Consider the following 24,265-nt stretch of genomic DNA (forward strand, 5'->3'; position numbering starts at 1 on the left):
GGAAATAAATGTTATTTAGCTTTATTGATGACTTGTGCCATAAGGAACCTCATTTATTACACTATGAAATGACAGAATAATGTGTCCAAGAGTGAGGAATTCAAATTTAGTTTTCTATAATAATTATAAGGTCAACTGTATGGCAGGGTGAGGAAGCAATCTTGGGGCAAATTCAGATAAGATTTTTAGTACATATTCTAAGTGTTAATTTGGAAGAATCCCAACAATCAAAATGGATATGCAGTTTTGTACAAGAAGACCTAACTTTAAGCAAAAACTAATTCTTACAGATGGTATAACAAGAATTTTTTATTCCTTGAAAAAAAACTGGCTACCAGGGAAGAAGTCAAATAGTAAATTTAAAATACTATATAACAGAAATAAAGGCAACTTTATTTTATGTAATATTACAACATGAGACGTTACAGATGAATTTTACAATGAACTGGGAATATGTGTTTTAAATATGCTGAGGAAGTCAGATACTGAATTTTTCTTTTTAAAAGCTGACTGCATTCTCCTTCTCAATAAATTGAATTTGGGGCATTTAACATTAGAAGACCTTTGATCCAGAGAAGAAAGCATGCCACAGGGCTGAATCAGACTTATTGTTAACTTCGAGTTAGAGCTAATCAGTTTCATCATCTATAAACTATAAATACTGTTAACTTGAGAGGGCCAATGAAAGCACATAAATATAATGCCTGGTGATGGTATAATTCAGTAAGTGTCAACTCTTTTTATTAACCAGAATATCTGATTAGAGCTTCTTCAATGCTTTCTACTTGCCACTGTGGTCAATTTTTACCAAAGCTTTTGGGTAATGGAATGCTATGGATAAAGAATTCAGAAACCTTAGAACTGATATTTGAAACAGAAATTTCTGTTTGTTCTCTGTTAACCAGAACTGTGAATTAAAAAATAAACCTGACATCTGATGTGTATCTCTTCTTTCTTCCCATGATTATAAGTGATTAAATAACAAGATATGCACAAGAGAAGGATGGCAGTCCTCTTAACATACTAAGATTCGATTATACTACCTCCTGCCATTCTCCTTGGCATCGGTTACCATCGCAGCCATAAAACAAAACCCACAGTGATGAAAGCTAGGGACCCTGGGGTGAATTAACATATTTTATCCTAAAATCTGTCCCTTCCCAGTATGTATTAGTCAAACAAGTGCACAATAAATCCTCAATCTTTTGATAAGTTCGAAATGTCCAGAGGTGCTACATGCAGTTGTATAGATTGTGCCTTGGTTAAAGGTGCCGGCTCAAAGGGGTAAGACAAAGCTACATTCAAGTTCATGCAACACTTGTCACCGTATATGCCTGCAGGGCTGCAACCATTTGGAAGAGTGTGAACTGCTCCTCCCCTGAGGCTGCATCACTTTGTACAGTACCACTTACTGTACAAAGTCACTGCATAGCCTATCAGTGATCCAGAAAATGTTCCAAGTTAACTCTGTCTTAATATACTGGTTCATTCCAAAAGCATAAAAACAAAAACAAACAAACCAAGAGAACAGTGTTAAATTTACAACCAATTTCCAATTATAAAAATCCTCATCCCAGGCTGGGCTTGTGACTCAGAGGTAGAGCACTTGCCTAGCAAGTGAGAGGCACTGGGTTCAATTCTCAGCACCACATATAAATAAAACAATAAAATAAAGGTCCATCAACATATTAAAAAAAATCCTGATCCACTATATAGTAAAGTACAGAAAATAACTTGAGATGGCAGCTCACACAGACCAAATAATTCTTTTTGTGTATGTGGGTGTGGTACTGGCAATTGACCCAGGGTTTCTTGTGTGCCAGGCAAGCACTGTACCACTGAGCTACATCCCCATTCCTTTTTAAATTTTGAGACAGCATCTCACCAAGTTGCCCAAGTTGGCCTCAAACTTGTAAAACTCCCACCTCAGTTTCCCAAGTAGTTGGGATTACAGGTGCATATCAAAAGACCAGATCCCCAAATAGCAATTTTACCTGCTATACATTAATATTTAAAGAGCTCCACCTTAGTGAGAAAAAAAATTCATTCAATAACCAAAACTCTATGAAACATCCCCCAAACAAAAGAAATTTTAAAAATCTTAATTCTCTTAAAACAAGTCAAAAAAGTATCAACAACCAACATAGATTTCATTTTTCAGCCAATACAATTTCATTTTTCAAACAATCTTAATATGGTTTGTTAACAGGCTTCCCACCCCTGGTAATAGGTAAGAGGTAATAAAAGGGAGGGTAGGAGGAACAAAGTTGTATAAGCCTGATAAGAGAGTATTTCTCATTTCTACCCTCCTCTCATAAAAAACTAAACAGACAAATAGGAATAGGGGTGGGGAGCAGTCTAAGGATATTAAGTGCCCTGGCAAATACATCTATGCCCTTAACTGTTTTCATTCAATGATTTCCGAGTTCCTTCATAATAAATCTACGTCCCTTAGCATATTGTGTTCAGCTCCTTATGCTCTACCTCTCCAGCCTCCTTGGCACATTCTTCTTAAGTCCAGGCAGGTACAAACTCTGAGATTCATTAATATCCACATTTTCTTATGATGCTTTATCTTTCTCCTCTTCACTTTGTCACCCAAGTCCTTTAGGATTTAGCTCAGAAATCACGTCCTCTGGGAAGGCAACTCTTACTTGGCCCTCCAATTACCATCTCCAATCTAAATGACATGATCTTTCATGTACTAATAAGAACACAGTTATTTCTATCACAGTAGTATTTAGAATTGTGATTAACAGTCTGCTGGTTGAATCCCCCACTAGACTATGCTCCGCAAAGAGTAAGAACTCAACATTTTCATCAATCTCTGCCCAGCACACATATAATCAGAATTGTGAAGTTGCCAACTAAATGTTTTACTTAATCATTAAATGCTCAATACTTAATATTTGTTTTAAAACTTACTTTTTTATTTTTTAAAATGTATTATGTAAACACAATTTTAGCATAAATGCTACAGGAGACATTAATGAATACATTTATCAATATGCAGAGAACATGACCTTTAAGAAACTGATATCCCATAAAACAGACTGACACATTTAAAAATTTCTGCAATCCAAAGCCTTGCAGGTAGCTATTTTATTCTGCATTTGAAAAACTTAAAAAAGGCACTACTTAAGAGATGTTATCAGCAGCTTTATATGAGTAGATAGAAAGCTGACTGTTTCAAAGGTTTTTTAATATTTGAAAAAAATCTTTACAATCTGTCTCATACATTTTGTGAAAACAGGAAACAAAACATACCTCTCCAACTTTTTCAAACTTATTAAGCTTGCATTACCCTGATACCATTACCATACAAGGGGACAACAAAGAAAACTACAAACTAATATCCCTGATGAACATAAATGTAAGAATTCTCACAAAACATTAGGAAACCAAATTCAACAATTCAAAAAGTAATCTTGGATTAACTACAGGGATGGAAGGATGGTTCAACTGATGCAAATAAATAACTGTAATACATCATATCAACAGAATAAAGGACAAAAACGGTATGATCATCTCAACAGATGCAGAAAAAGCATTTAATAAAATTCAACATCCCCTAACAAAACTCCTCTATAGAAAGGATATACCTCTACACAAGAAAAGCCATGACACAATCAACTTCATGCTGAATGAGGAAAAGTTGAAATTATTTCCTATATAATCAGGAACAAGACAAGGATGTCCACTTTCAACATTCTTACTCAACATAGTATTGGAAATCTGAGCCAAGGCAATAAGGCAAGAGAAAGAAAGAATGAGTATCCAAATAGGAAAGGAGAAAACCATATTATCTCTGCTTATAGACAAGAGGATTCAAGAAATACCTAGACTCCACCAAACAACTTAGAACTGGTAAACGAATTCAGTAAGCTGCAGGATACAAAATCAACACACAAAAGGCAGTACCATTTTTATATAGCAATAATGAACTTGCAGAGAAAAAAAAGCGGGGCTGGGGCTGTAGCTCAGTGGCAGAGTGCTTGCCTAGTACATGTGGGACACTGGGTTTGATTCTTAGCACCACATAAAAATAAATACAATAAAGACATGCTGTCCAGCTACAACTACCAAAAAAAATTAAAAAAAAAAATCAAAAGAGCAATCCCATTCACAACAGCTTTAAAAAACCAACCCAGGGGCTGGGGATGTGGCTCATTAGTAGAGCACTTGTCTGGCATGTGTAAGGCCCTTGGTTCAATTCCCAGTACTGTAACAAATTAATTAATTTAAACTAAATTAAAGTTAAATTAAAAACCAAACAAACAAAAACCCAGGAATAAAGGAGGTGAACAATCTCTACAACAAAAATTAGAAAACACTGATGAAAGAAACTTGAGAGGACAGACACACACACCACACTCCAGGTTCGTGCATCAAAAAAATTAATGAATGTTAAAACGTCCATACTACCCAAAGCAATTTACAGATTCAACAACATCCTTATCAAAGTACCAATGGTATTCTTAACAGAATAGAAAAAAAAAAAAAAATCCTAAAATTCATAGGGAACCAGAGAAGACCCTGAATAGCCAAAAGCATCTTGATCAAAAATAAAGGTAGAGATATCACAATACATAACCTCAACATACACTATAAAGCTATAATGAACAAAACGGCATGACACTGGCATTAAAAACTGATACCTATAGAACAGAATACAGAACCCAGGAATAAATTTACACATCTAGAGTCAATTAATCTTCAACAAAGGCACCCAAAACATGCACTGGAGAAAGGACAGCCTCTTCAATAAATGGTGATGGGAAACTGAACCTCCACATACAGAAGAATGATATTAGACCCCTTTCTCTAAACATACACAAAAATCAACTTAAAATGCATCAAAGACCTCAATTTAAGACCCAAACTATGAAACTATTATGAAAAAAACAGGAGAAACACTTTTAGATCTCAAATAGGCAATGACTTTTTATGAAAGACTCCAAAAGCACAAGCAACAAAAGCAAAAATAGACCAAAAGGATTATATCACGTTAAGAAGCTTCTGCATAGCAAATAAATCAATAAAATGAAGAGACAACTGGCAGAATGGGAGAAAATATTTACCAACTATTGATCTTAAGAAGGATTAATAACCAGAACATAGAAGGAGCTCAAGAAGGAAAAATAATAATCATCAGGGAAATGCAAATCAAAACCACAATGAGATATCACCTCACTCCAGTTAGAATGTCTCTTATTAAAAAACACAAAAAGTAACAAAGGCTGGCAAGGATGCAGAGAAAGGGTAACTGATAAACTGTTGGTGGGAATGCAAATGAGTAGTACAGCAATTATGGAAATCAGTATGGAGGTTTCGCAAAACAAAACAAAACAAAAATAGAGCCATATTTGAGTTAATTCACTACTGATTATTTATCCAAAAGAAATTAAATTAATCTATCAAAGAAAGAGATACCTGCACTCCCATGTTTACTGCACTACTCACAACAGCCAAGATAAGAAGCCAACTGAGGTATTTATCAATGGATGAATAAAGAAATGTGGTACATATAAACAACGGAGTATTGTTCAGCAATAAAAAGCGAAATCCTGTCATTTGTGGCAACATGGACTGGAATAGGAAGACATTCAAGTAAAATAAACCAGGCACAGAAAGACAAACATCTCTATGGTCTCAGGTGTACGTGAAAGCTAAACACTGATTTCACAGAAACAATAGTGGACAAGAGAGGATGGAAAGGTAGTAGGGGGAAGAGAGAAAGAAGTTGGATAATAGGTACCAAAACAGTTACACAGGAGTAGTTCTAATGTTCTGTAGTACAAAAGGGTGACTGCAGTTTGCAATAATTCATTATATATTTTATAAAGAACTCTTATAAAGAAGGTTCTATTAGAAACCTTCAAAAGGAATAAGTATTTAAGGAGGTAGAAATACTAATCACCCAGATTTAGTAAGATTAGACATTGTATACACGTATCAAATTATCATTGTTCCCTACAAATATGTACAATTATTTGTCAATAGAAATATTGTTTATAATAGACAACTACAAGTCTCTCAACAAATTAAAAAATAAGTAGAATCTACCCCTTGACTAGGAAATAGAATACTATTCAGCAATGAAAACAAACTACAGATGTACAAATGCCTTAGGCTAAGTGAAAAGATGCCAGACTCAAAGCAAATGACTGTCCAATTCCATTTATGTGACATTTCCACAAAGGTGAAATTATATGGACAAAAACAGATCAATGATACAAGGGTAGGTGAAGAGATTAATGGGGAATTTTTGGAGTGAAGTGTATTTTGACTATAGCAATAGTTGTAGAGCTGTATATATTTGACAAAACTTGCAGAGCTTATCACTTAAAAGGATAAATTTTACTTTCTGTAAATTATCCTAAAATGGAAAAAAAACTATGCTAACTTTAATTCAAAGATAATGAAACAAACTATTCTGTTCCTCTTTGAGAAAAAGCATACTGAACAAACAACAAACTAAAAGATTACTCTGGTTTAACAATTTGTCTTAATGTCCTCTGGTAGCATGTTAATGACTAGGAGACAGAAAACAGATCTGATGTTAGCAGATCTACCAGTATTTCATACTCACATTGATTCTCCTTAAATGTGTATTTCAAATCTGTTACCTCTTATCTACTCTCAAGACCTCTTATCCTTTCAATATTAAAAAATTTTTTAACAATTCCCAAGCACCTATAAGGTAAAGTCCACATTCCTCAACAGCATAAAAAGCCCTTTATTTTCCTAAAAAAGCCTACTTTTTCTGATTCATCTTCCACCACAGGCAGCCCTATTACTTATCAATACCTTTGAGGAATAATTTGGCCACTTATACCAAGAGCCTTTAAATAAATAATTCATATCCTTCAATGCTTTAAAACAAACAAAAAAAACACAACATTTTTCCCCCTGTGCTGCGGTTAATGAATCCAGGGATTCACACATGCTAGGGGGATTCACAAGAGCTAGGCAAACACTCTACCATTGAACTAAATCCCAGTCCTTTTTAAAATTTTATTTTGAGACAGGGTTTCACTAAGTTGCCCAGGCTGATCTCAAACTTGTCATCCTCCTCCAGAAAATTGTTCTTCTAAGAATTTAACATGGGGAAATAATCTATACAATACTAAAAAACAGACAGATTAAATAAATTTACAAAGAACTGCAAAGTAAATTTTACTATATCCACAGTTTCTGATGTAGTTGCTAAAATCATGTTTATGGGAAGTTTTTAATGATATGGGGACCATATTTGTGATTTAGTTTAAGTAAACAAAGATATAAAGCTATATATACAAAATGATCTCAATTATGCAAAACTGTACAAAGAACTTTTTACAATTTTATCTCTAACAGTGGAAATACAAGTGATTTTATCTTCTCGGGTTCATTCTTTTTCTGCATCCTCACCAGTATCTGCTGTTTTTTACTTCTTGATAATAGCCATTCTAACTGGGGTAATATGATATCTCAACGTGCTTTTGATTTGCATTTTTCCTGATGATTAATGATGTTGAACGTTTTTTCATATGCTCATTGGCTATTTGTTTATCTTCTTTTGAGAAATGTCTGTTCAGGTCATTTACCCATTATAAAAATCAGATTATTTGGGTTTTGCTATTATTTGGTTTCCTAATATATTCTGGATATTAAGCCCTTGTTGGATGAATATATTGCAAATATTTTCTTCTGTTCTGCAGGTTACATATTCACTCTAATATTTCTTTTGCTTATATCAAACATAACTTTTTGATTCAGTGATTTCATACCTAAGACCATATTTTGAAGAAATAATACAAATATATGCAAAGATTTATGTGAAAGGCAACAGAACATTTCTTATAATAATGGACTTATATTTAATATGAAGATTTAATGCCACAGTATGTACATGATACCATTAAACAACTGCAATCATTTTTGCAGATACATTTTATAAATCAGTCACCCATTTAAAGTGTAAATTCAGAAGGTTTTCGTATACTTACAAAGTTGTACATCTATCACCATAACCTGATTTTAGAACACTCTTAATCCCCTAAAAAGAAACCTCTTATTCATACCACTCACTCCTCTTTCCCACTCCCCCAAGCCATAGCACTGCTAATTTATTTTCTGTCTCCATGGATCTGCATCTTCACATTTCATATAACCAAAATCATGCAACATGTAACCTTTTATGGCTGGCTTCTTCAGCTCAGCATGTTTACAAGTTTCATGCTTATTTTAACACATTATCAGTACTTCAATTATTTTGATTGCCAAATAATATTTTATTGTACGGACTCACTACATATCCATTCATCAGTTGATCAGTTGGATTATCCTCCCTTTGGGCTATTATGAACAATGCTGCTGTGAACATTCATGTACAAGTTTTTTTGCAGACACATTTTCATTTTACTTGGGTATATAAGCAGGAGCAAAACTGCTGGGTCACATGGTAGCTCCCAAGTTTAACTGCCAAACTTTCCAAAATGGCTATATCATACATTCCCACCAGCAATGCATGAAGGTTACAATTTCACAGTCTTGCCAACATTTTGTTACAGTTGTCTATTTATTTGAACCAGGCTGGAGGAAAGAAGCATTATGTTATTGTGGTTTTGATTCACATTTTCCTAATGGCTAGTGATGTTAAGCATTTTTCATGTGTTTACTGGTTATTTGTACATCTCTAGAAATACTGATTCAAATACTTTTGTCTATAAGATTTTTATTGTTGAGTTTTAAGTGTCCTTCCTACATTCCTACATACCAGTTCCTGTCAGATATGTGACTTGCAAATATTTTCTCCCATTCTATGGGCTGTTGTTTCACTTTCTTGATGATATTCTTTGATGCATATATGTTTTAAATTCTAATGAAATTTAATTTATCTGTTTTCTCTTCTTTTCTTTTTTTGCACTACTGGAGCTCAAACCTGATCTGTCTTCTCTTCTTTTTTTTTTTTTTTTTTGTACTACTGGAGATCGAACCTGGCCAGGGGTGCTTTTAAAACTGAGCAATACCCCTACCTCTTTGAGACAGGGTTAGCCTCAAACTTGAGATCCTCCTGCCTCTGCCTCCCCAATCTCCATGGCATTTGGCTTGCTTTTTCTTTTGTCACTTGTGCTTTCAGTGACTTGTGCTTTCAGGCACCTAGAAGTGCCAAAACACACAAAAGAAAACAACAACAAAACCCAAACCAACAAAAATTGCTTCAAACAAGGTCACAAAGATTTATGCCTATGTTCTCTTCCAGGAGTTTTATAGCTTTAGCTCTTATATTTATACCTCTGATCCATTTTGAGTTAAATTTGACATATAGTGTGAAGGAGAAATCCAAATTCATTCTTTTGCATGAAGATATCCAGTAGTCCCAGCACAGTTTGTTGAAAATGCTATTTTTCCCCACTGAATTACCTTGGCACTCATTACATTGGGACATGGGAAATAAAGTTTTATCCTTTAGAGATAAACTTGAACTGTGTGGGGAAAAAAAAAAAATATTAGCAGTTTCCACACAATCATTTCTCCCACTAAAGTATGTATTAAAATTTATAATCATCTTATTCAATTGTTTACTTATTTCTTAACTGTCTCTCCATTAGAACGGATACTTTATACAGACAGGAATTGTATCTCACATATTGTTGAATACCCAAAGCCTACAACAGGGCTCATTCCTACAAGGAACCTAAAAATTATTTACTGGAAGAATGACAACATGGTCTGGAAGAAAATGTGTCGAATGTTTATACTTTGGTTGGGATTGTCATTACTACTAAACTTTTCTAATATTCTGTAATGAACATACATCACTCTTACAATCAGATAAGCAATTAAAGTATTTTGAAGATCTGTAATAATCTGGATTAATATTATTGTTTCTCAAAGTTCTAAGAAAGTCTATTTTTGCCAAACTATTTAAATAACATCAACCTTGAGTCTAGATCTGGGGAGTCATCACTGATGATCTTTCTTTCCCTTATATTACATACCCAAATTGTAGTAAGTCCTGTCAGGTCTACCCCCAAACACATATCCAATCTACTCACCTCATCAGCTCCACTACTAATAAATTCTAAACCACGCTACCAAATCCACTGCCTGAATAATAACAATGTTTGCTGTTTTTTTTTGTTGTTGTTGTTGTTTTTTTGTTTTTTTAATTTGGTCTTTCTGTACACACATACACAGATGGACAGGGATAAATCATTTCTCTCCACTACTTAACATGTCCCCACTACCACACACCTAATGACTTCCTGATATGATCAGAACAAAATTCAAATTCCTTACCTTTGGCCTAACCACTTTTCTTGGTCTAATTCTTGCCTATAACTCTTTCCTACTTTTCTCCCCTTGTTCCCTGAATTCTAGCCAAACATGCCTTTATTATGTGCATATGTGAAGCTCATTGTGTTCTCAATGTCTTTCTACATAAGAGTTCCTTCTGCTGAAATGATCTTCACGTGGCTAGCTCTTTTGTGCCATGCAACTCTCACCTTAAATGCCACGCACTTCAAGGGCTTTCTCCAACATCCTAGCAGAAAAAGACAACTCTGCTAGTATTCCGTATTGATTAATTTTTTCCTACCATTTTAACTACTATTTGACACAATTTTGGTTTCTGCTATTGTTGTTTTGTCTGTTCCTCTATATTAAAATGGTAACTTCAATGAGGAACGAACTTTGTTTTTCAATACTGTACCCTTAGTATCTGGATTAATTCTTGGCATATAACAATCCCTTGAATATTTGTTGAATGAATGACTATTCTAAACATTGAGGACACTGAAAAACTGTCTTTAATTCTTTATTAATTACTTTAGAATAAAAGATACCCAAGAGTGGGGGACGAGATATTTTTACATCAAGAATCAAGTCACCTGAAAAGTCAAAATAAGAAATTCATTACATAAAATGATTCAAAGTAAAGTAACATTAAAGAAATAATAAAACTATTGAAATATGTTCTAAGGCACTCCTCCCCACTCTTTTATAAGATCTATAATTACAAAAGCATGCACTGGTTGAAAGAATGGTATACACCCATAATCCCAGCTACCTGGGAAGCTAAGGGGAGAATCACAAGTTCAAAGTCAGTCTGGGCAACTTAAACCCTATCTCGAAATTACAAAAAAGCTGGGGATGTAGCTCAGTGGTAGAGCATTTTCCTTGCATATGTGAGGCCTTGGGTTCAATCCCTAACACCCAAAAAAAAAAAAAAAAAAAAAAAAAGACAAGATCAATACAGGATCTAAGGATTAATAAGAACTTTGAACTATTCTGAACATTTACCCAAGTTAAAACATGCACAAGTAGGAATCTACGTAATTAGTGCTACACATAGCAAGATCCCAGGCTGTCAAAAATAAATGCTTCTGTATGAGTGGAGGTCAAGTCAAGGGAGGGAGCTGTCAAGTCAAGGAGATCTTTCCAGAATTAGCTCTTTGAAGGATTATATCTGCCTTTTGATTGGCTAAGCAGAAATCCCTTTTCAAGGAGTTAAGTGATTTTTTATTTTTTCCATTCATATAGCAAGTAAAGAAAACAGTATCAATCTAAATTAGATCCAAGGCTGACACCATTTAATATTATTATTCTAACCAACACTGATAAGCACTTTACTACATGCCAGGTACTTCTTTAAACTATGCATCATCCATAGTGTGATGGTAGGTACCATTAACATTCTCACACAGAAGAATCATGAAATCAAGGCATGAAACAGTCAGTAACTTTAAGGTATTATGGTTAGTAAGTGATGGAACCGAGATTTTTAAAAATCTTAATACCCAGACTCTAAGTCCATGCTCTTAACCACTTGTCTCTATGGTTTAACTGCAATAACACCTGCTCCAATGGATAAGGATTAAGACAAGATAACACAATGCCTGACACCCAGTACTTATCTAAGACACCATTACTTCTTGTTTTTTCATTTGTTAGGCCTTCAAGCACTTTTCTATGGTTCAGGATGCCTCAATGAGCATCAAATACCTAACCTGGTTTCATTTTCAAGGAATGGAGGGGAACTGGCATTTATTGAGGGGGTTTCTGTATGCCAGAATTATTTTAAAGGTATTACTCTAATAATACTTGTCTCATCACAGGATTTTCACTGTAAAATTGACTCTAAATTGCAATGCAGTATAAAAGAGGAGTTCAGTCCTTAAACCTCAATTTCCATGACATTTTTAAAAAGTATATAGGAACAAAAGGTATAAAAATTCAAGCAATCCATCTTCACGAGAATCTGTCTTTTATAACTAAGGAAAACCTCTTCTTCCTGTTTATTAACATCTGTGTGAGCCTGCCATGAGAGGCATCACACTATTGATATATATAGATTACCTTTAAAGAATCAACATTACAGTTTCACAAAATATCTTAATGAGTGCTATAAAAGAAACATTTTCTATCTTAACACTGGTTCTTGTACATGTGCAGAAATGCAAAGAATTAAAGTGTTGGTAATCATATTAACTTTCCATTACATATTAAATAGACCAATACAGAAAATGTAAGGCTGGTAAAATAAGGTGGCAACTAACCACATGGCGTTCTTTAAATATGGCCAATACCAGGGCTGGGGTTGTGGCTCAGTGACAGAGCACTTGCCTAGCACATGTGAGGCACTGGGTTCAATTCTTGTGCACTACATGTAAAATAAATAATAATAATAATAAAAGGTCCATCGATAACTAAAAAAAATTTTTTTAAATAGTTTAAAAAATGGTGATACAGAGGCTGGGTTGTGGCTCAGTGGTGGAACACTTTGCCTAGCATGTGTGAGACACTGGGTCCAATCCTCAGTATCACATAAAAAAATAAAAAAGTAAACAAAATCAAGGTATTGTGTCCATCTACAATTAAAAAAATAAATACATAAAATGTTGATACAGTATTTTAGATAGACTGATTTGAATAAATTTCACCTTTTCTTTTTACTTTTTAAAATGGGGCTACTAGAAAATTTTAAGTATATAAATAGCTTATATTTTATTTCTATCCTATAATACTGATATAAAAACTAAACATTTTTATAATAACAAAACTTCAGCAATTTAATAATTCCTCAAAGCTCCCAGAAATGAACGATAAACTTAAAAGGTTGCTCCAAAGCAAGCTGGAGGAGTCTTACCTTTTAGCTCCATTATTATCTGAAAATGCCACCAATAAATACATGAGAACATTTTGAAATAAACCTGATTACATATACAAGCTAAGACAGGAATAAGAACAGGAAACTCATCTTTGCTTTCCTGTGATAAGGCAAACAAAAGTAGCAAACTACAATGATAAAATGTTGAAAGGAGTAAACAATCTTTCTTCGATGTGATCCAAAAGCAAAATGAAGTGACAAATGACTTCACTGATATCCACTGAAGTTTCTAGTCTTGCTCCAACAAAACTGGTTCTCAGCCTTTTCACACTTTCAACTCAATATAATTCTTAAGTTTTAATTGCATTTGTACTTAAACCAATCACTTTAAAAAATATTTTAAAATTGATTCTTCCATTTTAACACAAAAAAGTGAATCATGGATTAGAATAAGTAGCATGTACAAGGTCAGTTACTAGAAGACTAGCTCAGTATTAAGTGAGAATCACTCTAAACTAAAATCTTATGATTCAATGGAAGTCTTAGTACAGAATATTCTGATGACTATAACAAGTGTGTCCAAGGTATTACTGGTATAAATGAGCCATATGTTTATTTTTCTAAGTCTGTATCTTTCTCAAAAAAATTTTAAGAAAAACAAATAGGTGATAGTTCAGAAGCACAATTCCATGTGAAAACTTTCAGCTTCTAACATCAGCACAAGGAAGCAGGGACAAAAAAAAAAAACCAAAAAACACCAAACTGTAATTAAAATATTTCTTAATTGTTAGATGTAAACCTTTGAATATGACTCATGGATAATTTGGAAAGAATATTATGCCCCAAAGGAAGTAAATTCAAGATACCATACAATCTTATTTCTTTATTGTTCTGTTGGTTATATATACAATTAGCAAAAAGTACAATAAAGAGAGTAGGCCTAGTAACTCAGGGCACTCAAGTGTTGCTCTGCAGATCTAAAACAATGCATGTATGCACTTTTGTAATCTCAGCTACTTGGGAGGCTAAGGCAGGAGGATCTCAAGTCATGGCCAGTCTAGGTGACTTAGCAAGACCCTGTCTTAAGATAAATTTGGAAAGGGCGAGGTGTGTAGTTCAGTGGAAGAGCACTTGCCTAGCATGCACAGGTCCTAGGTTCAATCCCCAGTACTGCCAAAAGGGGAAAAAAAAAAAAAAAGAAGAAGAAAACATTGCATTTATATTTAAATTAGTTTTCAACCTGGGTTCGATCCCCAGCACCGAGAAAAAAAAAAATTAGTTTTCAGGACCTTCAAGATGGATTCTAATTTCAAGCACAATGTGTTTCATCTCACAGTATTTAGTTAATACTCAAAATGAATTATCAAGTTACATTAGTATAAAACCACAAATGCTCAGAGTTCTCCTTTACTCTAAGTTAAACATTTTATTTAAACCAATTCTATTAGAAAAATACTCATGGTTAATTTGTTTTGTTTTGCATTTTTATTTTTGAATATTTTTGAGGGAAGTTTTAATTCACAGCAAAACTGAACAGAAAGTAAAATTCCCACACATCCCCTGTGTTTGTTTTTAATATTTGGCTAGGTAAACTGCCTAAGAAAGAGAGAAGGACAAATATAAAGTAGACGGGTTTAATCTCCACGGACCTCAGCTAAAAAGGAACTCTACCCTGAAGCACTCCATGGTCAACCCTTACCAGAAGCCTGAGAATGGCAGGTGACTAGCATTAAGAGAGTACTGAATTTCTGTGATTTAGCAGCTGAAGTGACATAGAAAGAGACTAATGTGACAGGAGAGCAATATTATTACATTAGTTTAAAAGTCTTCTAGTGTAAAAAAAAAAAAAAGCTGCAAAAGGCTATACAAACACGGCATTTTTATAAATTTTGCATTTATAGAAATGTAATATGTATTATTAATGATGAATATCATATATGTATAGTGAAAAGTATGGAACTATCAGTGAGAATGGAATACATCAATTTTAGGTGAATATGTTTCCATCCTGGAAACAATAATGGTAAAGAAATCTACCCTCATCATTTTGTATTATGGAAAACAGGTAACTAAAAGGACAGGCCTGTTGTATATTCTAAAATAAGGCCCATTTCCATTCTTCCTCAAAATTCCCTGGTTTATTTGACCCAGGCCCCCTTTTTCTTTGAGAAGTTTCTCCTTAATAAATGTTTTCCTAATTTGCAATAGCCTGAATAAAACCATCTCCTTAATGGGCCAGTACATTATGTCTTTGACACAGGAGTAGTTATCTCTGGGGAAAGAAGGGAATGGGAAAAAGACACATATTTAGCTGAATATGGCAAAACCTGAATATGGCAGAAAGTTGACCTTTTTAAAAAGTCTGCATACTTTTCTCCTTAAAATGTTTCAAAATTATTAGCTTGGTTTGTTAGAGCAGAGTTCTGATTAGGCTAAAGTTAAGGGTTAGATTACATAGATAGATCTTAACTTTATTTTAGGGGCAAGACTATACTCCTACTTTCCAAAGAGCTGCCAGTGCATGCCTTGGTTATAAGAGCTAGGAAAGTCTATGTGTGACATCTCACTCCATATCCAACAAAACTACTGAGCAAACAACCCCAAGAACTTGATGGTGGACTGATAAACAATCTTTGCACTATAATAAAGAGGCTGGCACACCCAGTACACACATACAAAAAAATAAAAATTTTTTAAAGGTATGTAAATGTGGCTTGTGTGAAGGTAAGCTCATTTTTTGGGTGGGGGCACTATAAAGTGAGACATCTGAAAACATTAAATCTCATCTTCAAGTGTCCAGGATGATTTTTTGAGTTGGTTTCAAACTGCTTTATTACAAGTGCTTCTAGAAGACTTGGAGAGTACCAGGAAGTAATTTTGCTGTTTTAGAACAAACCCATTAGCAGTTAAAATGAAGTCTCAGAAAGAAAAACGAACAAACAAACAAACAAACTTGGAACCAAGCATGAAACAAAGAAATCTAAACAGTTCCAAATACAGAAAGAAAATGCTAGAAGAGAATCTAGAACTCTTCTTCTTCACAATATTCTCTAAAAGCTGGACTGAGTGAAGATCCTTTGTGTTCACAAGACCAAACATAAGAGTAACCTTTAAAAATGATGGATCAGAATTCTGAACTCTTTGTTTTTTGCAAGCATCCAAGCCAAAGTAGCTTGTAAGGGCTTCTTGATCTCACTAAGACCAAAAAGTCAGATCTATTTAGAATTCATCCATGTTTTTATTTCTTCTCCCAACAAGTACAAAGAAATAGAAAAAAGACTTTCCCTTTATTTTATTTCAAGGTACAAAATTATGGAATTTAAGCTCTAATATTAAGTATGTAACTTAAGTGACTAACCAAAGTCAAATATTTGGTCCTATTTTCAAACAAAAATAAAGCCTGTACTAGCAACTAAATAAATAAATAAGTCAGAAGACCCTAATGCAGGCTCCAGTCTACTTCAAAGCACTTTCATCAACGTGGATGTTTTTAAATTTATCAAAACTCAAAGCCCTTAGTTAAAAAGTCTTCTAGTGTAAAGTAGTATATATACTTAAAATCTTAAAGAGGTTAAAATGGTGATCCTCTTGATAACTTACATTAAACCAAAAAGAACCACAGACTAAATATCAAACCCCCATTCAATCAAGAAACTACCAGTTTTTTCCTCCCTCTAATGAGTCAGCCTACCTCTCTTCATGAAAGTTGCAATACCTTAAGAAAACCAAAACTGCTATTCCACGAAAACATTTTGTATGCAGATAAAACTGGTACCAAGTGATTCCAGACAGAAAGATGCAATAACAGTGTGACATTTCTAACAAAGTCTGGTTAAGACTTTGCCTGCAAATCATTGACCAAAAATGGTAACAGTGTGCGCACTACAGAAAATGACAAAATGTTCTACCTGATCGTAGAATGCTATTTTACAGCAGATAAGAGTGACAATTTAGAGAAAGAAAATAATATGTAAATTAAGCCAAAACTCTATCATCTACAATATACTCAATACGTTTACTTTTTACTGACTCGGGTAATTTAACGGACTTTTTAAAAGCTCTTAAATCTGCTTCAATTAGCATTCCAGCATCCTGCCCAAAGCTTGCATGTCAAGTTCTGGCAAAGCTAAACTGTTAACGTGTAAAAGAACTTTTCTAGTAGTACACGGACAGATCGGGTAGGGAAGGGTTAAAAGAGACACTGCCAAGCTTGACAAGCACAACGAGAGTGCTGCTGGAAGCTGATTGCCAGATACGACAAACAAAGCGGCTGCAAGGCCACTCAGTTCTTAATCATTCCAGGGTCACGCTCGTCAGCGATCATTCCACCCTCTAGAGTTTTTCAATAAAGGTCTTATTTTTCTAATTGATGGAAAGAACTCAAGACCGAAACAGGCGCCAGTCACTGAGCCGGCTTTGGGGAAACCCGCGCCGACAAAGATCTTCGCCGGGTTCCAACACCCCTCCCCCCGGGCCTGCAGACCCCAAGATCTGTATCCGAGGCGGAGAGGGCGTTCGCCCCTGTGTAACAAGGCCGGGAGAGATTCCGCGCAGGCGACGATTCCGGCGGCGGCCTCGCAGCAGCTGGGAGCGGAGCAAAAGGCCCGAGAGCCGCCCCAAGGCGCAGGGCCCAAACCGGGCATCGGAGGCCAGGGAACTCTCCGTCGGGAGACTGCAGCCCAGCCGGGTTCCTTCCCTTCCGCGGCGGAGACGCTGCTCCCGCCCCTCAGCTCCGTACCCGCCGCTCCCCGGAGGCTAGCAGTCCCTGGACGTCTCAGCCCACGCCGCGGGCTCCCTCCCACTCACCATTTTCACCGCGGCTGTCTGAGGAACACGGGGAAGGCAGCCGACCGGCACCCAGTCTACGGAGCGACCTCCTCGCAGCTGCGAGACCAAGAGACCGAGCGCGAAGCCGATGCGGCGGCGCGAGCCTACCAGGGGGCGGGCGCGCGCCTCGCACCCAAACGCGGCTGCGCACGTCACGCACCGCCCGCCGTTGCTGTGCAACCGGCAGACCTGGCAACTGCGGGTCTGGCAACGCCCCGTTCCAGCGACCCTCAGGGACTCCCAACTGTGGGGAGGCCTCGGTCACCTTCTTGGGGCTGGGGGGCGGGTATCCCTTCACCGTTCGGGTCTTTGGAAGTGTAGGTGGGTCCCCTTACCCTGCTGAAGACAAGGAGGCGGAGCCTAGGCTGACACCTACCGGCGAGGGGCGGGCAAAGGACGAACCAAGAGGGAGTGGCCCTCCCCCATGGGGCGGGGCCAGAGGATGCCCCGCCCACTGCGCAGCGATTGCCCTTTCATAGAAGTAGCCACCTGGCCAGGTGTGCACCGCCGCTTGCGGGGGGTGAGGGGTACGCTGGGGGCGGAGGATGGACTCGGCGCCCGGAGGATGAGGACGGGAGGGAGGACTGGCTGGACGACCGGCGGGACCAGGCCCCAGCCGTGGCGGAGGGGCGGCATCCCGCATTTTTTACCTACTTTGGTGTGATTCCCGCCACCCTCCTCTGATTGGCCAGCACGGCACGTCGGGCCCTCGCGTGAGAGGAAAAGTCTGCACATTTTCCTCCTTCCCGAGGCGACCGTGGCCATTCAGGGTGCTTTGTGACTCACCGCTAATTTCAGGTCTGGAAAACAAGGAGTGATTTATTTATCTTTGGGAACAACCGAGAGGAGGCCGACGGCCCGCAGGGGTGTGGCTGGGAAATGGCAGCGTTGCCTTGGGATGATGGCGCCTGGCCCGCTGATCCGTTTTGGGGGGTTTTAATTTGGGACTGTGTTTTTCTAATGGGCGGTTGCAGCAGAAACAGTTTTCAGAGGGATATTAGGAATCCCGACGTTTTTTCTGTGGGTGTTTTTGTGTGGAATAAAGGGAACAGGCAGAATCAACTGGGATGATTAAGTTTTACTTAATTTAGTCTACCGAGAACATCATGGTCTATACCAAAACTATTTTAATTCTCCAAAATGAGCCTTTTGGACAAGATGGTTGGTATTTCCCCCACCCCTGCGTGCCATATAAAATCTAGGTTGTATGTGGCTTTTGTTCTGCCCACGCAACATAAAAACCCATTTCTCATTACTTTTTTTTTTTTTTTTAATGGCAGTAAGTTGTGGTATTTTTAAGCCTTTACCACTTGCTACAGGATTTTTGGCAGGCTAGAACATTGGCATTGGAATCACGTGGATAACTTGTTCCAAGTCAGATTTGTGAGTTTCTGACTTAGTGCATCTAGGATGAGACCTGAGAATTCGCATTTCTAATATTTCCTAGGTAATGCTCATGTTGCTGATTGGAGCTCAGTCTGAGAACTCTGGCTAATGAGAAAGAACCCATCTGTATCCAGCTGTATCTGGACCCTTTGTTTTTTGTATGCCTGGTACTCATTCCCTTCGCCCCCCCGCCCCCACCACCAAGTAGGAGACTTCCTTTCTAGTCCAAAATTGGAGCGTGCTCATTTAAGGACACACCCCTGCCTCCTCCAGCCTCTCACTTGTGCATTTTATTCTCCACTCTGCCACCAATTGTGTACAAGCATAAGAATTTGATCCTGTTACTTTCCTGCTTAAAATTTTCTGTGACTTCCTCCAGAATGTTCAGCAAGTCCGAAGTATGTGGCTTCTGCCCATAGCCTCGTGTACCTTTTCTAACATGTGTCCCACATCTTCCAAAGTGTCCACCTGTACCTCATTCCAATACCCTTCTTGCTCTTTCTAACTGCCATGATCACAAATCTGCTCATTATTCAATCTTAAATGTTCTTATCACCTCACTGCTTCCCAAGGAATCAATAGTGAACCCTTCTATAATCCCACAGTTCATCAATTCTAGAATCTTAGCATCCAGATTGCCTGGGGATCTTGTTAAAGAAATGCAGACTCAGGAATTTAGGGGTGGAGTCTCAGATGCCACCAGAAGATGCAGATGCCTCTTATCCTCAAACCACATTTTCAGAATGAAGTTTTTATGGGTTTTCCCTACTGTTAATACAATGTAGTTCTGTAATTGTTTGTTTTTGTATACAAATAAGCACGCTCCAATATATTTGCCACTACCACCAAACTATGCTGGGAGTTGCTTGAGGTCAAGAGATATTTAGAATGCATCTTATATGAACTGACCTAGCCCTTCATACATTATAGTTTAATGTTTGTTCAGTAAGTGAACCAGTATCAGAAGATGTTTTAGGATGTATCAGGTAAAATTCCATATCACTTCATTATAGCCTAAGAACTCTCGTTTTCTTGAGGTTCCATTGAACTTTAGCTTCAGCATTTACACTTAAGTGTTCTTGATATTCGCCCCCCTCATCCCACAAAGGGAAAAAGTTTTAGCAGAATGCTTTAGACTATTTTTGTGCCCCTCCCCCAGTTCAAATACAGAAATCTAATCCCCAATGTAATGATATTTGGACGTGGGCCTTTAGGATATGGTTAAGTCATGAGGACAGATCCTCCAAGAATGGGATTAGTGTTCCAGACCCAGAGACTCCTTTGCCCCTTCTACCAGTGTCGGCACACAGAGGCTGCTATGAACCAGGAAATGGTCCCTCACCAGACACTGAGTCTACTGGTGCCTTCATCTTGAACTTCCCCAGCCTCCAGAACTATGAAAAATATTTCTATTGTTGATAAACCACCTCTATGGTATGATTTTTTTTTTTTTTTTTTTTGTTCTGGGGATCGAACCCAGGGCCTTGTGCTTGTAAGGCAAGCACTCTACCAACTGAGCTATCTCCTCAGCCCCTTTGGTATGATATTCTTTAAAGCAGCCTGAACTAAGTATAGCACATAAAATCTCTTCTTAAATAGGAGATGAGTATATTCCATCTTTCATTTAGAAAACATTTGCATAGTTAACAGTCTGTGAACTTAGAAGCACTTTTATTTAAAACCATTAATGTGAGTGGCAAGGAAAAATAAATTATACATTAATGAGGAGCTTGCAGAGACATGGGTTAAAAGGTTGTCTGGAAATTTTTCCTTTGCCAGAGAAATAACCCTGTTGGAATACAGCATTAAAAAAAAAAAAAAAATCTAAGTCTCTCCCCTGTCTCCCTACAAATATGCTTTTTAATACCCTTCCCTTATTAAAGTCTACAGTCTTTAAAAAATAATTTTAATCATGTCAGTAAGACATGAATACATTCTCATTACACCTGATTCAAACAAGCTGGACATGGTGGTCAACACCTAGAATCCCAGCTACTCAGAAGACTGAGGTAGGAAGATCACAAGTTTGAGGCCAACCTTGGCAACTTAGCAAGACTATGTCTCAAAACTAAAAAGGGTTGGGGGTATAGCTCAGTGATACAGTGCTTACTTAATATGTGTGAAGCCCTGTGTTCAATCCTCAGTACTGCTCAGAGTTGGTATATTGACTTGCTAGTGTTTGAGATAGTCTCTGCATGAAAATAAGATTCAAATAGTACGACAAAAGAAAACTCTTTAAGTACCTACTTTACTTTCCTATAATCTCAGTCCACTTCTCAGTGGTAACCACTGATGTTAATTTGTGGTATAGCCTTATGCATAAGTATGCATAAGATAAGTATGCCTTATGCATGTGTTTTGCTTTTAATGGTGTTCTTTTTTAATGGTTTTATGCTGGTTTGTAGTGTCCTGTAGCTTGTTATTGTAATTGTTATTCATACTCTTTCCCCTACTGATAACCATTTAGGTTATTTCCAATGCATAACTATCACAATGTTTCAGAGACCAGCCTTATGACTTATGACAAATAAGGGAGTCAAATATTTGGTTTAAAGCTAGACTAAATGAGTTCAGACTCTTCAAAATGAATGTGAAAGAATGTACTGTGTTTTTGAAAAATGACCACATAGGTAGATCCCCAAGATACACTGTTGAATGAAGGAATAAAAACAAGCTATACTTCTGTATGTATTGTTGAGCCTATTTGCATCTTTTAAATGTTGTATGTTGTCAAGACTTCAAAACAGTGGTTTAAGCCACTATTTGATTTGTGAAATTTTACTTACAAAAAAAATGCGGAGGCATAACTCAGATTTGTTATATTGACTTGCTAGTGTTTGAGATAGTCTCTATCCTGTTGTGTATAGTTTCCTTTCCCTAAGTCACCTAATGGTCCACAATAGCTGCTAGAACACCAGCTGTTACTTGCACATTCTAAGCAGTAATAAGGAAGAAAAGGTAAAAAGGGCACCCCTCCCTTTTTAAGAAAACTACCCAGAAGTACAGGTTTGCCACTTTTATCTCAGTGACCAGAACTCAGTCATAGGCTGGGAAATGTGGTCTCTGCCCTGACCAGTAGTATGCTTAGCTGTAAAATTGGGGTTCCTTTACTAAGGAAGAAGGGGGAAATGGATATTGGGAGATACCTAGTGATAACTACCATAGTTGGATATTATTGGTCTCCTTCTACTGGTGAGATAGGCTAAGAGATGTTCCTTGCTTATACCCAGAGGTATAAGCAATTTGCTCCAAGCTCATGACCCTTACCATTAGACCACATGACACATCACTAGTAAGGAAGATGAAGAGAACTGAGGTGTCTTTTGGTGCTTCCCTAACATAACAGAAATGTGTTAATGCTAAAACTAATGGAAGCTGAAGAAAATATGTTCTCGACATTACTTACTGCCCACAGCCTATTCATGATGGATCATGCCTCCTCAAGGGCCCTGGCATCTATTTTTGGTAAAGGCTAAATATATTTGAGTATATTCAATGGAGTGATACAGTATCACATGATAACATTGATTTCTCTATTATTAGTCTTTAAGGTAGAGTAAAAGTCCTATGCTACTCTTTTTTACAATGTTTAACAATTCCATGTGTTTTTTCAGATAATAGTGCACTTCTTAAGGTAAACCAGGAGAAAATGGAAAAGAAAGTAGCATAACAATCTCTTTTTTTCATTTTTTATTGCATTTTAACTACACAAAATAATGGATTTCATTGTGACATGTTCTTACATGCAAATAACATACTTTGATCACATTCACCCCATATTGCCCTCCCAACCATCCCCTAAGGATGGGGGAGGGAAATCCCTCATCCCTTTCCTTTTCTCTAATAGCCTTCTATTACTTTCCTGTTGTCTTTTACCCCCTAGATTGTACATATGAGGGAAAACATGCATTATTTGAGTCTGCTTTATTTCCCTTATCATTATGATCTACAGTTCTGTCCATTTTCCTGCAAATGACATGATTCCATTCTTTATGGCTCCATTGTGTCTATATACCACATTTTCTTTATCCATTTATTCACTGATGGGCACCAAGGATGGTTACATGGCACAAAATCTTGGCCAATACTTCTTAACTGTTCTTGGAGTTCCCTTTGAGAGTCTTACAAAAAGTCTAAGCTCCCTTCTCTGGAAAGATACATATTTATTCCAACTCACAAAGCTTGGCCTATAAACTGCAGGAGCTCATGCACTCCTCTAAAGCACATCTGTTAAACTAGATGTTTCCAGAGTCTTTGGAAGTGTTCCAAAGGAAGCCTAGTTTAGGGATAAATGAACAATCCCACAGTTCCTCACACACAGACATATACACAACAACCTCAGAGTTGGTATTTCACTGCTTATTGATAGCATAAAATCTTTCAGAACTTTCCAATGTAGAACATTTTTTTAAAGTACAACTGGTCTCAAAAACACATAGGAGTGCAGTTTTATACGTTCGTTAAACTGTGTCTTAGGGATCCATCCCATTTTCATAAGCATGCTACATTCTGTAATTCAGATCTGGGAGTTATACCTCTGAAGGAAAATGAACCATGAAAGATTCAGAAACAGTCAATAAAGGGAACCAAGTATTTTGGTTTAAGGATAAACAAATGAATTCAAACTCTTCTGAATGCAAAGAAGCTCAAGGGTTGAGTGTCATCACAGGCTGCAAAATCAACAGTAGGAATGAAGTAAGTAGACATTTCACAGGAAAACAATGTATAAAAACAAAAGGGCTTCTCTTAAAGATCAGGAGAAATTTCAGGAAAAATATAAAGACTGATTTACATAGTGTGAAAGAACAGGAGGAAAATAACAGGAAAGGAAAGCCATGTCACAGCAACAGGTTGGTCATGGTGAACTCTCTGATGAGGACCCATTTTTCCCTCACCCTGTCCTACTACTCTCTGTGGACCACTGTCTCCCCCCACTGCTACTACAGGACTGAAAAA

The 24,265-nt window shown here is 36.9% G+C and overlaps 2 protein-coding genes across 2 annotated transcripts in view; one reads left to right on the top strand and one right to left on the bottom strand.

The window, feature by feature from the left end:
- DSTN (destrin, actin depolymerizing factor) overlaps positions 1-18,051 on the bottom strand; it is a 30,657-nt gene extending 12,606 nt beyond the window's left edge. The window contains exon 1 of the mRNA XM_079129626.1: positions 17,903-18,051. Coding sequence (XP_078985752.1) covers positions 17,903-17,905 — 3 coding nt within the window. The 5' untranslated portion in view covers positions 17,906-18,051. The remainder of the gene's footprint in view (positions 1-17,902) is intronic.
- Positions 18,052-18,198: 147 nt separating this feature from the next.
- BFSP1 (beaded filament structural protein 1) overlaps positions 18,199-24,265 on the top strand; it is a 68,971-nt gene continuing 62,904 nt past the window's right edge. Inside the window, exon 1 of the mRNA XM_079129625.1 lies at positions 18,199-18,721. The gene's annotated coding sequence lies outside the window, so the exon portion shown is untranslated. The remainder of the gene's footprint in view (positions 18,722-24,265) is intronic.

This window comes from Sciurus vulgaris (genome assembly GCF_902686455.1).
Source record: "Sciurus vulgaris genome assembly, chromosome: 2".
Classification (NCBI taxonomy): Eukaryota; Metazoa; Chordata; class Mammalia; order Rodentia; family Sciuridae; genus Sciurus; species Sciurus vulgaris.